Here is a 13,353-nt window from a genome sequence, read left to right on the forward strand (position 1 = left end):
AGACCCTTAAGAGCTTTTTTATTTGCCCTCATATGTAATCTTATGGAGTCTATGATTCAACCTCAGATAGTTATTTCAGCTGACTAAAAAGTTACTTTTTAAAGGCTGGAGAGTGCTAAGGAAAAAGGCATTGGGGGTTTGTTAAGAGGAGTGTTAATTGATGCGTATCAGGAGGAGAAATAAATTTCTCCTATTTTATGACAAGAGGCAATAGTACAAGTAAAAGCAAGGCATCTCTTGGGCTGAGAGCCACATTTATGTCCTTGAATATTTGCATTTATAGAGATGATTCTCAGATCCTTGAGAAGATAGTGCTGAATGGCAGAAGACTTAAGTCTCAGAGAGGGAGAGAAAGGATGCAGCTTTGTAAAATAACAATCTAAGGACATTTCAAGGACATGTTTGTCTATTAAAATGTTTTGGATGGGACAAACAGATTCTTTCGGTAGCACTGAGATTTTATAGGTATTTTGAGGGAGGAGATTTATTGGAGGTGGAAAAATTATTCGTGTTGAGAATCTGAAGTTTTTAACAGGTCCAAGTTGAGGCCTCAGTTGAGAAGAGGGCTCAAAGGAGCTTGTCTGAGGAAGCTGAGGCCTAAGGCAATTACTATTTAAGTGTTTCTTCTTAAGGGCGGGAAAGTCCCTTTTCCTTGTTCTGACTTTTCATAATATCTGTAAGCATCTTGAGATGAATAGGGGAGGCTTTGGGACTGGTAAGAAAGATAGATGAGCTTTGGGATTCTTCTAGAATCACAGTTACATTTTTGTAAATACTCAGTAAGGCAAGGCCACTTATTTTTAATTCTTCAAAGCATTAGATGACAGCCTCAATAATAACATTAAGGAGCTGGCCTGCCCACCCAACCCCATTACTTTGAATTAACTTCTATTATATCAGGGACTAGATTTTCAACTAAATTGGAAAAGACTCCTATGAACTGAGATTTGCAAATTTAGAGCTGTGTGCCTTTGTAATATTTTTTATAAATTGTATGACAAAGGTTTTAGACTGTATTCCTCTGAGTAGATCGTTCTATTTTAGCCCAATTAAGCTTCTGAGGGAAGGCCTTAATAATGTCTCCTACCAGGCTCTGAATGTCAACTTCCAACTGGGTCATTCGTAGGAGGGACATGGTAGAGGGGGGCTTATGGTGGATGTGGGTTTTAATTTTCTTTCTAAATCTGATTTCTGTTCTTGGATTATGTTAAGGGAGTCTTTTAGGCTAGCTGTGACTATGTGTGTGTGTGTGTTTCTGTCGGCTTGGTCCTCCCATAGTTGATAAGAGAACATTTATTTAGGGCGAGGGCTCTCTAGAATCTTCTTAAAAATAAAAACTTTCCCAAATCAAAGGATCCACTGTCTGGTCACTGACAACTTAAGATCTTCATAGGTAAATCTGTTTCAAAATGTGATTCAAAACCAATAGGCCTTTGTATGACTTAAGCATAAATTAAACAGCCCAAGGGACCTCAGTAATGATACTCCAACAGTCTGGGCATTATCAGTGTTAGCTCTTCTACGTACCTAATAACAACAATCTCAGAAATACAGTCACTTCCTGAAAACATCTAGTCAGGCATCTAGGATGTTGGCCAATGTGATACTAAATAGATACTTGAAATTTAAATTGAATTGATTTGTTTTAATGATGTAGAATTTTAGATATGAAAATTAAATACTGAAAATTGAATTCATTTAAAGTAAGATAGTTTTGGGACAATTAATCTATGACCAAGGAGGCAAGAATATACAATGGGGAAGAGACAGCCTGTTCAATAAATGATATTGGGAAAACTGGGCAGTTACATGCAAAAGAATCAAATTAGACTACTTTCTCATACTATATACAAAAATAAATACACAATGGATTAAAGACTTAAATGTAAAAGCTGAAACCATAAAATGTCTAAAAGAAATCATAGGTAGTATGCTCTTTGATATTAGTCTTAATACTATTTTTTAGATATGTCCCCTTAAACAAGGGAAACAAAAGCAAAAATAAGCACATGGGGCTACATCAAACTAAAAAGCTTTTGCACAGCAAAGGAAACTTTCACAAAAGGAAGAGGCCACATACTGAATGGGAGGAGATATTTGTAAATGGTGTATCTGATAGAGGGTTAATATCCAAAATATACAAAGAACTCAAACAACTCAATATAAGAAAATCTGATTAAAATTGACCAGAGAACCTGAATAGACGTTCTTTCGAAGAAGACATACAGATGGCCAGCAGACACATGGAAAGATGCTCAAGATCACTAATGATCAGGGAAGTGCAAATCAAAACCACAATGAGCTATCACCTTATACCTGTCAATATGGCTGTTACCAAAAAGATGACAAATAGCAAGTGCTGATGAGGATGTGGAGAAAAGGAAATTTTTTGTGCCTTGTCTATGGGAATGTAAATTGATGCATCCACTATGGAAAACAGTGTGGAGATTCCTCAGAAAACTTAAAAATAGAACTATCATATGATTCAGCAACTTCACTGTTGGCCATTAAAATAGATATATGCACCCCTATATTAATTGCAGCATTATTTACAATAGAGAAGACATGGAAGCAACCTAAGTGTCCATTGATAGATGAATGTATAAAAATGTGGTACATACATGATGGAATATTACTCAACCATAAAAAAGAATGGAAAAGAATGCTGCCTTTTGTGACAACGTGGATAAACCTACAGAGCATTATGCTAACTGAAATAAGTCAACGGAAGACAAGTACTGAGTGATTTCACTTATATCTGGAGCCTAAAAGACAAATGAATAAACATAACAAAACAGAGACAGAGTTGTAGATACAAAGAAGAAACAGTGTTTCCCAGAGGGGAGGAGGTTTAGGGGGAAGAGAGAAATAGGTGAGGAAGTTTAAGAGGTATAAACTTCCAGTTGCAAAATAAATGAGTCACAGATATGAAATGTACAGTGTAGGGGAAATAGAGTCAGCAACTATGTAATATCTTTACAAGATGACATGATAACTAGGTTATTGTGGTGATCATTTTGAAATGTATAGAAATGTCAAATCACTATGGAAAGACTGAGGGCAGGAGGGGAAGGGGGCGACCGAGGATGAGATGTTTGGATGGCAACACCAACTCAATGGACATGAGTTTGTGTAGGCTCCAGGAGTTGGTGACGGACAGGGAGGCCTGGCGTGCTGCACTTCATGGGGTCACAAAGAGTCAGACACGACAGAGTGACTGAACTGGACTGAACTGATGTTGTGTAACAGGAGCTAACATGGTGCTATAGGTCAATCATACTTCAAAAAGGAACAAACCAACTCATAGAAAAAGATCATATTTATGGTCACCAGAGGTGGGGGTGGGGGAAAGGGGAATTAGATGAAGGCAGTCAAAAGGTAGAAAATTTAAGTTATAATAGCAGGATATAATGTAAAAGCATGATAAATATAATTAACATTGCTGTTTATGTCAAAGTTAAAAGAGTACATTTTAACAGTTCTCATCACAAGAGAAAGAATACTTTCCTATTTCTTTTATTTTGTATCTACACGAGGTGCTGTGCTTAGTCGCTCATTCGTGCCCAACTCTTTGTGACCCCCTGGCCTGTAGCCCTCCAGGCTCCTCTGTCCATGGGGATTCTCCAGGCAAGAATACTGGAGTGGGCTGCCATGCCTTCCTCCAGAGATGGCTGTTCACTAAATCTACTGTAGTAATCATTTCATGATGTATGTAAGTCAAATCATTATGCTACACACTCTAAACTTATATACTGCTGTATGTCAATCATAACTCAGTAAAACTGCAAGGAAAAAATAATATAGTTTCTCCCAAATTTTGTGTTATATGGTAAAGATAGAGGACCAGTAAACCCTTTGTTACTTTGATAATAGTAATATATATTTACCTAAAATCAGAATTACAAACAGAACCTCAAGTTGTGATTTTAAGATTTTCTGCCTTAGAAAATTAACATCCTATCTTAATTAGTAAAAAAAAAATTTTTTTTTAAATTCATAGATTCAACCAGCTTTAGAACATTCTTAGGAAAAAAACTGTGACAGGATATGCAGTGTAGGAAAAAAAGAGTACTCTCTGCCACTTTATTTTCCACGATGAAAAGTCTCCAGTACAAAGAGTACGGTGGTAGAAATCCTTCTATGGTGGTAGAAGTTCCTTTGAAATGCAAGTTTAACTGCACATATTTGCAGTGGATTTGTCACACCTTAGAAATAAAACTTCATTGTTCTAAGAATAAATTTTTGGAATTTTAATGCACAGGCGATTTGGAAAATCTGCAGTAAAATAATTCAAATTCAGTCTCTGGTCAGTATTTGGATCTATTTGCAACTATTTTCTTTTCAGAAACTAAGGGATCCTGGTGGTTTGTAGTTTTTTTACAAACCTCGCTCAATATACTTGGCACAGATTTCAGATGTAATGGATTGTGGTCTTTCTTTGTACCCATTTCATTTAGTATTTCCTTGGGTATAAATGTAATGAGTGCATTTTGTTCTTTTCCCCTGTGGCTGTGGAAATCCTATCAGGTTGGTGGATACTGGGATAAATCCTGTAGCACAGTGACTCAGCTGAAGGAAGGTCTCAACAGAATCCTCTGCCTGATCCCCTACAATGTGATCAGTCAGTCTGTGTGGGAGTGCATCATGCCAGAATGGCTGGAAGCCATCAGAACAGAAGTCCCAGATAATCAGTTAAAAGAATTCAGGGAAGTATTAAGGTGGGTAAGTAGTTTAATGAAGTCACCGTAATTCTAACGATATCTAGCATTTATGAAGCATGTACTGTGTGCCAGGCACTGTGCTAAGCATTTTATATAATCTCATAGAATTTTTACAAGCTTATTGAGAAATTGGAATGTTCAAATTGAAATTTTTGTTGTTGTTCAGTCGCTCAGTTGCATGTGACTCGGCAACCCCCTGGGGTCGGACATAACTAAGAGACTGAACAGCGATTGCTGTAAATTGTGGCAAGATGATCTGTAATCGTTCAGAAAGGATTTTGTTCTGATGGGATAATAAATAGATATTGTTTGTTTATAAATAAAATATATAATAAAAACATTGCTTATCTTCAAATATAATTATGATTTGGATAAAGTTGGAAAAGTACAAAGGGACAATGTTTTAAGATGCTGAGGAGCAACTCTAGTTTCTTAGAAAATGCAATGCCTTCTATTAAACCCAATATAAATATGAACACTAATGTTATTAACAACCATAGGAATTATTTATAGCTATTCTACAGACATAAGCTATTACAGTAAAATGAAACATGCTAATAACAGTTCAGAACTCAGGCTAATCTAAAATGTTTGGTTCCCCAAATAAGATATAGTTGGGAAGACAACAGTAAACCCTAATATATGCCCATTGGTCATTTACCTTTGTTGCTCTGCTTTCCAGCAAAATGTTTGACATTGAGCTTTGCCCTCTACCTTTTTCAATGGAAGAGATGTTTGGCTTTATTAGTTGTCGGTTCACAGGATATCCTTCCTCCGTGCAGGAACAAGCTTTACTGTGGCTTCATGTAAGTGAATGATACTTTTGATCATTTTGGGCAATAGCTTTTAGCTTATGAACTTCAGCCCCTCAGGTAGATCAGCAGGGAGTTATTGCAAAGAATCGGTAAATCTGTATGTTTGTTAATTGCAGATTGCTTGCAGATTATACTAGTTCAGGAGAAAAGCAATGAACCAAGGCAACAAGAGTGACATGGAAAGAAGGGGACAGTCAGGAGATACTTTACTAGAAGTTTTATTAGAAAGAACATGGCATCGCTTCTCGGCCTTTTGGCTAAGATCAAGTGTAGAAAGAACATGGCAATTTATCCAATGTGGAGGGTGGAGGAGTGGGAATATTTGATGATAGCTTGGAATTTTTTAGTATGAAAAATTGAGGACAACTGCAGATAGAATAAAATTGAGGACAACTGCAGATAGAATATGTGAGGCTAATGTCCTTATGTTCAATATGTCACTTTAGGAAAATGTTAAATGTAGTTTTTTTGAGCTTTAAAGTTTATGTCTTGGGGGGACATATGCCTTTTTTCCCCCAGGTATTATCGGAGTTAGACATCATGGTTCCACTTCAGCTATTAATCAGTATGTTTTCTGATGGAGTTAATTCTGTCAAAGAACTGGCAAATCAAAGAAAATCAAGAGTCAGTGAACTGGCAGGGAACCTTGCAGCTCGAAGGGTAATTATTGCCATAATTGTCTTTGTCTTACTTGTTAAGATTTTGAAAACTCTTGTCAATTATAGTGGGCCTTAAAGTGGCATCATCGTAAACTGCTTTGGAAATGCCTTTTTATCCTATCCCACTCACTCTATTAACCTTTTAAGCACACTGAATAACAGAAAACATCGATCTAAGATATATTTGATATATTCTATAATCAGTTATTGAGTTTTCATATTCCTTTGAGTTTTTCTCCTACACATCTCTGTTAGCTATCTCTCCCCTTGATAAACCAAAACAGTAGCTTGTAGGGGTACTATGCCTTTTTTTTTTTTTTTTGGTTTTCTGGTGAAGAAGAATTCTTTACCAGGTACTGGGCAGATCAGTGCTTTACTTTGGGAATGAGGAGTTTGGATATTGTTGTTTGTATGTTTTTTTCTACTGTGTTTTGGGAAAAAATGATCAACTATAGTGGTGACTGAGTGATACTGTCACTGTGAACTAACTAAGCCCATCTTATTGATCCCTTTGTGCCTTTGAGGATGACAGAAGTCAGTACAGTCTGATCTAAAGCATATGGAAGCTGTTGGGTGTTTATAATAACTTTTCTATGGAGGACCTGATAAAGTTTCTGCTCTTGTGCTGACATCCCCAGACCATGATCAGCTTTGGAGAGGCTAACTATCAACTGGTGGTGGGTGAGGACTGTTCTGGTCCTCTAGTTCTGTCTAGCCTCTCCAAAAGATCTTCCCTGCTGTATACCACAACCCTCCAGCCATTCTACCTGCTATCTGGGGATTAGAGAACATAACAAAATCATGGGATCATAGATTGTATTTAGTGCTTTTTAAAAACTTTTACAATTTTTAAAAAATTTAAATTTGCTTTTATTTCTAAAAAACTGTTTTAGCCTCTAATAGTCAATGATCAAGAAAACTCATGATGCTCATAAGAGCCATTCAGAGAATTTAATCTCTATGTGACATTTATGTGCATGTGTGCCAAGTTGCTTCAGCTGGATCTAACTCTTTGTGACCCTATTGGGCTGTAGCCTATCAGGCTCCTCTGTCCATGGGATTCTCCAGGCAAGAATTAATGATATTTTATAATACCATCATATTCATAGGATTAATGCTTTTAAAATACTTAAAAAAAAAAAATCATTACTTCTTTTCTCATGTGCCTCATAGGAACCAGCTGTCCAATATTTATATTTTATTTCTTTCTTTGGTAACCTTTAATATTACAGTACATGATTAGCACTTTATACTGTGTAGTGTATTCACATGTGATGACATCACATGTGAAGATGTGTGAGGACTGTGTGAGGCCGTTGGAAAGAACTCATTATCCTCATTTGACAACTACTTAACCTGAGGTTCAGTGAACTGAAATGATTTGCCATAGATAACACTATCATGATCCAGGTATTCTGATTCTTAATGGGATATTTTTCTTTTTTACTTTAAATGTGGTGTTCAAAGAGCTTTCTGATTATTAGAGAGATTTTAAAGAGAGAAAATATGACTTGAGAATGATGTACAGGTATGTCAGTCAGGGTCCTGCTGCAGAATTTATCCCAGACGTTCAGTGAAGAGTCTTTAATGGATACTTGGCCTATAGAGTTATGGGAAAGGTTAAGGGGGCCGGTGAGACACCCAGAGGCCAGCAGTAGTTCACTAGGAAACCTTTATATGCCTATGCTTGAAGGAACAAGGGAAAGTGTTCCTGGGCCTTTTGGCAGCTGAAGTTATAGGGTAAGGCTGGCTAGAGGAACTGGAGAGAATGGAGATACTGCAGAAATGTAGCATCAAAGGAGGCAGGCGGTGGAGAGAAATACTCCTGCCTCTCTCTCTGCCAACTTCAGGTCTTCTGCTGGTGCCTCTCATTGACTGAACCCAACTGGAAGCCATAGGGCCAGAAGAGACTCAGTTCTTGGCATCCTTAGGCATAGAACAGGACAGAAAAGAGCAGTGAGGGCCTTTTGTGGGGAAAGAGTTCGTTTGCAAATGGAAAATAACTGCTACAATAGGCTTGATGTATTGTTATCTCATGATAGTGTAATAATTATTATTGTCAGAGACCATTCTTCTTTTACCAGTCAATCTGAGATTCTGTGCTAATGATTCTAAAAGTGATTTGCAATGCTTTACTTCTGGAAGTTGTCATTGTTCAGGTTATGGTTTTAGATAGATGCAGACAATTTAGTTTAGTTGGAAATGTTGGTGGGATGAAAAGTATAATGGCAAAGAGGCTGCCTTCTTTCTTCAGGGTGATGATGTGTCATTCACCTGACAGTTAGAAAGTTTGGATGATTTTCTTTCTTATTTTTATGTTTTGAGAAGATGCATAGGATTTGGAGGTAGTAATTCCATTGGCTAGGGGAGGAAATCAGTGTGACAGCTGGAAGTACCTTCCACAGCATCCTCAAGTATTTTGTATAGCCATTTGAGCTTCTATAAGTTCACTTATATGTGTTAATTTTCTTTTTTCTAGGTGAGTGTTGCCTCTGATCCTGGTCGACGAGTTCAGCACAATATGCTGAGTCCATTTCATAGTCCTTTTCAGAGTCCATTTCGGAGTCCTATGCGTAGTCCATTTCGTAGTCCTTTCAAGAATTTTGGACACCAAGGAGGAAGGACTATTGACTTTGATTGTGAAGATGATGAAATGAATCTAAATTGTTTCATCCTCATGTTTGATCTTCTCCTGAAGCAGGTAGCTGAAGCATGAACTTCCTTTAGTTCAGAGGTGAAGAATGAGGGGAAGCACTGAACAGTGATTCTTTCTTTGTGTTGGGCATCTTCACATTTACTGAAATGATACAGTATTACTCAGGACATTTCACAAACTTCTATGGGGATTTTCTAAACAGCCTGAAAAATACTTGTATGAATATCTGCAATGATGTTGACATATGAGAGTGGATATGAATTTTAGCATTGTTAGAATCAATTCTGTTGAAAAAACTTGGTGAACAAACTGAATAATTCTAGTTTGGCAAAGAGCAAGGTATAACTCTAGTGATGGGCTGATTTTCATATGAATTGATTTTTGAAGCTAATTTTAACAGGGAAGTTTATAAAAGGCTTTGGTCATGGAACATTTCTTCTTAATTTTTTATTTTGAAATAATTTGAGACTGGCAGAAAAGTTGAAAGAATAGTACAAAAAATTCCCAAGTACTTTCCCCCCAACTTCTCTGAATGTTAACATTGATCACATTTATTTCTCTTCTCTCTCTCTTAGTCTATATATGTTTGTGTTAATTATAGAATTTTTTAATGAACCATTTGAAAGTAAGTTGCACACAGGATATCCTTTTATCCTTAAATCTTTTAGAGTGTATTTTCTAAAAAATGGCATTTTTTTACAGAACTATATACAGTTGTCAAAATCAGGAAATTAATATTGTTATAATACTATTATCTATTATAAAGTTTACAGAAATTATTCATTAAAATCGATATAATAATCATATCATCTTTATAGCAAAAAAAAAGTGATTTTTGATTGAGGACTTAATCTAGCATCATTCATTGCAATGATTTTTCCTTTAGTCTTCTTTATTTCAGGACAGTTCTTCAGCCTTTATCTGTCATATTCTTAACATTTCTGAAGAGTTCAGTCCAGTTATTTTATAGAATATTTCTCAATATGAGTTTGATGTTTCCTTATGAATCAATTTGGGTTTAGCACTTTTGTCAGTCATACTACAGATTTGATATTACGTTGTTTTCAGTGTCTGATATTAGGAGGTACATGACATGATAATGTCCCATTTCAGTTGGTGATTACTTGGTTAAAGTGATTTCTGCCAGATTTCTCTACTACAAAGTCACTACTCACCCCTTTGTAATTAGTAACTAACTTATAGAGAGCTACTTTAAGACTGATTTCCCATTTCTCATCAGGCTTTCACCTAGTTTTAGCATCCATGGATGATTTACTTCTGAATCAACTTTTATTATGATGGTTACCAAATGATAATTTTCCAATTCCATCATTTCTTCTAATTTATTACCTGGAATTCTACTGAAGGAGCAGGTTCCCCCTCTCTCCTATTTATATATTGATATTTATTTGTTTAATCTGCTTATACCCAAATATACTCATGGATTCTTATTTTGTTTGGTGAGCTAAAATCCATTACTGTAATTATTTATTTTGAGACTCATATTTGGCCAATGGGAGGCCCTTCAAATTGGCTTCTGTGTTCTTTTGACATACACCCATCATTCTGTGAACACTTCCTTAATGTCTTGCATGTTAAAATGTTCCAGGCTTATTTTACATTTTTCCTGGAATCAGCCATTTCTCCAGGAGTTCTGGTTCCTTTAGTAGATAAAGGTATTTAGAAACCAAGATCTGGACATTGGGTGAGGAGCAGCATTATTTAAACGTTTAACATCTCACAAAGTGATGGGTTTAACAGAGAACCCTCTTTTAAATGTCTTACATGAATTTAAACATAATTTCCATTATTTTGTATTATGTATATATTCTTTTTGGAAGAGTCCATGGAAAGCAATGTTATATTCATGGTCTGCAAGCTGTATTATCTTTAAATAATTTAATATATTGTCATCAGTTAGTGAAAATTATCCCCAATTAGAGTGCTAATAGAGTATTGAACAAAAGGATCAAACTCCTCCTTCTTTTTTTTTTGGCCTTTTTTTGATATCTTTCAGATGGAGTTGCAAGATGATGGGATCACAATGGGTTTTGAGCACAGCTTATCAAAGGACATTATTTCCATTATAAACAATGTCTTCCAAGCCCCCTGGGGGGGTTCCCACACCTGCCAGAAGGAAGAAAAAGCAATTGAGTGTAACTTATGTCAATCTAGTATTCTCTGCTATCAGCTTGCTTGTGAACTCCTGGAGAGACTGGCTCCCAAAGAAGAAAGCCGACTGGTGGTAAGCACTTGAAGAAATGAGATGATGCACGAATAATAGTAGTCAAGACTGCCGTAGATGGTGGAATGAGTCTTCTCCAGTATTACCTTGTGCTTCATGCCGGGTAACATGTGCAATTGTGTTAAAATAAAGTTTCCCTGTTCCTTTCACCAGCTCAGGCTCCTGGTAATAGATATGAGATGGAGCTATCTTACACAGAAATCTTGAGATAGAATTCTTGAATCTTGAGTTATGGTTGCAACATATTTATTCATACAGTTTTCATAAATACAACACAGTACTGGTATTCTTTTTTTTCATCCTGTCAACAATTTAATATTTTGAATTAATTTTCATTGGACTAAAGTTGCTTTACAATGTTGTATTAGTTTCTACTGTATAGCAAAATGAATTTTACTGGTATTCTTGAAATAATTTTATCATAATGTTTTGTTACAAAGTTTAGATAGCAGTGAATACTACAAAATATACACATAAAATATTGAGTAGGTAGGTTGGATGTAGACATGAAAATTCCTGAGTAGCCTCAGTGTGTAAAACTCATTGACTCTATCAACAATCAATAAAGCTTTCATTTCATCTTCTGCTTTTTAAGAAAATTGTTTAAGTAGGGACTAGCTAATATATGTCATAAATTAGCTACTTCATATATTAGTTATTCCCTGTTTGGGCTATTTACCATCTTAAATACACACATCACCACCCTCATACCATCACAGGTGGATGAACCTGAATCATTCGAGCCAGTGTTCCACATCTTCTCTTTTTCTTCCGCTAGTGTTTGTCTAAGTAGAAAGTGACTTCTTTAAAAAAGAAAAAATCTTTTGAGGTCTAGTATACATGCAGTAAAGTGTTTCTTCAGTTTTTAGATACATTTCAGCCCATGTAGCTCATTAGTCTTACTTGTCACAATGTACTATTCCTGTGATATGGTCTTGTAAACTCATTGGGAATACAGTTTACATCTATTATGGATTTTATCTCAGTGACGATGGGGGAATCCTGAAGAGTTTTAATCAGGGTGCTGCTATCATTTGATGAATTTGAGAAATTCTGCCAGTGGAGGAGAGAGATGAGAGGGTTTGGATACCTGGAATAGGAACCTAGTCAGAAGGTTAATTGGTCACTCAGGGAAGAAACAGGGCAGCCTGAACTAAGGTCGCGATGGTGGTGGTGAAGAGAATTGACAGCACTTGGGGTTTGGTTAGTGGTTTTGTTTTTTGTTTTGTTTTGGCTGTGTTGTGCAGGATGTAGGATTTAGTTCCCTGACTAGGGATTGAACCTGTGCGCACCGCAGTGAAAGTGCAGAGTCTTGACCACTGGACTGCCAGGGAAGTCCCTAGTTAGTGTCCAGAGATGGAAAAATTGAGGACAAATCCATGCTTTGTGGTCTGGGAACTGATGATATTGCCATTTACAGAGACTGACAGGTGAGTTACTGGGTATATGCAGAAGAGTCAATATGCATCATGTCCAATTTTATGGAACTCAGTTTGTAATTTGACTTAACATCTTGTTTTTGGGTAACCTAGGAACAGGGCCAGTCTCATCAAAACTGAAGCTGGCAAGGATATTCTTCAGAACCCTCCTAGACACCGTTTTAGCTCTGATTTTTTTTTTCTTTTGTATCTCATCAGTATCCCTTTGTGTACCCCATCAATCATCTTTGCCTTCTTGCTTTGAGCTGGCAATCAAGTAATTCTTCAAATTTTTACTGGTTAAAGTGTTAAAGAGGATATTTAAAAAATTTATTTATTTTCAAAAAGTTTTAAGTTTTATTTTATATTTGAGTATAGTTGATTTACAGCATTGTTTCAAGTTTCAAGTGTACAGCAAAGTGATTAAATTATGCATATACATATAGCCATTCTTTTTCAGATTCTTTTCCCATACAGGTTGTAATAGAATATTGAGTAGAGTTCCCTGTGCTATTACAGTAGGTCCTTATTGATTATCTATTTTATATATAGTAAAATGTATATATTAATCCCAAACTCCCCCCACCCCAACCTTTCTCCTAAAACAGGATGATTTTAAAAGAGGATATTTGAAGGTGGAACTTCAAAGAAAGAATAAAACTGGAATAGGAGGATAACTAGAGATGGATATTTTAAATAGTGGCCATACCTAGCATGTACTCTCTCTCTCTTCCTTTTTAAATCTCTTCTACTCACTTTTCAGCTTGCCATGTATCTGTATATAGATGTACAGATGTGGTATTAAGTATATTCACATTGTTGTATAACCAATCTTTAGA

At 36.1% G+C, this 13,353-nt stretch overlaps 1 protein-coding gene across 5 annotated transcripts in view; it reads left to right on the forward strand.

Moving 5' to 3' along the window:
* The window catches only part of UNC79 (unc-79 homolog, NALCN channel complex subunit), a 267,633-nt gene that overhangs the window by 133,250 nt on the left and 121,030 nt on the right, over positions 1–13,353 (forward strand). For all 5 annotated transcript variants that reach the window (XM_043922505.1, XM_043922506.1, XM_043922507.1 and 2 more), the window contains 5 exons: positions 4,528–4,718; positions 5,404–5,527; positions 6,056–6,196; positions 8,675–8,896; positions 10,869–11,096. In XM_043922505.1, coding sequence (XP_043778440.1) covers positions 4,528–4,718; positions 5,404–5,527; positions 6,056–6,196; positions 8,675–8,896; positions 10,869–11,096 — 906 coding nt within the window. The remainder of the gene's footprint in view (positions 1–4,527; positions 4,719–5,403; positions 5,528–6,055; positions 6,197–8,674; positions 8,897–10,868; positions 11,097–13,353) is intronic.

This window comes from Cervus elaphus, chromosome 13 (assembly GCF_910594005.1).
Source record: "Cervus elaphus chromosome 13, mCerEla1.1, whole genome shotgun sequence".
NCBI classification, from domain to species: Eukaryota; Metazoa; Chordata; class Mammalia; order Artiodactyla; family Cervidae; genus Cervus; species Cervus elaphus.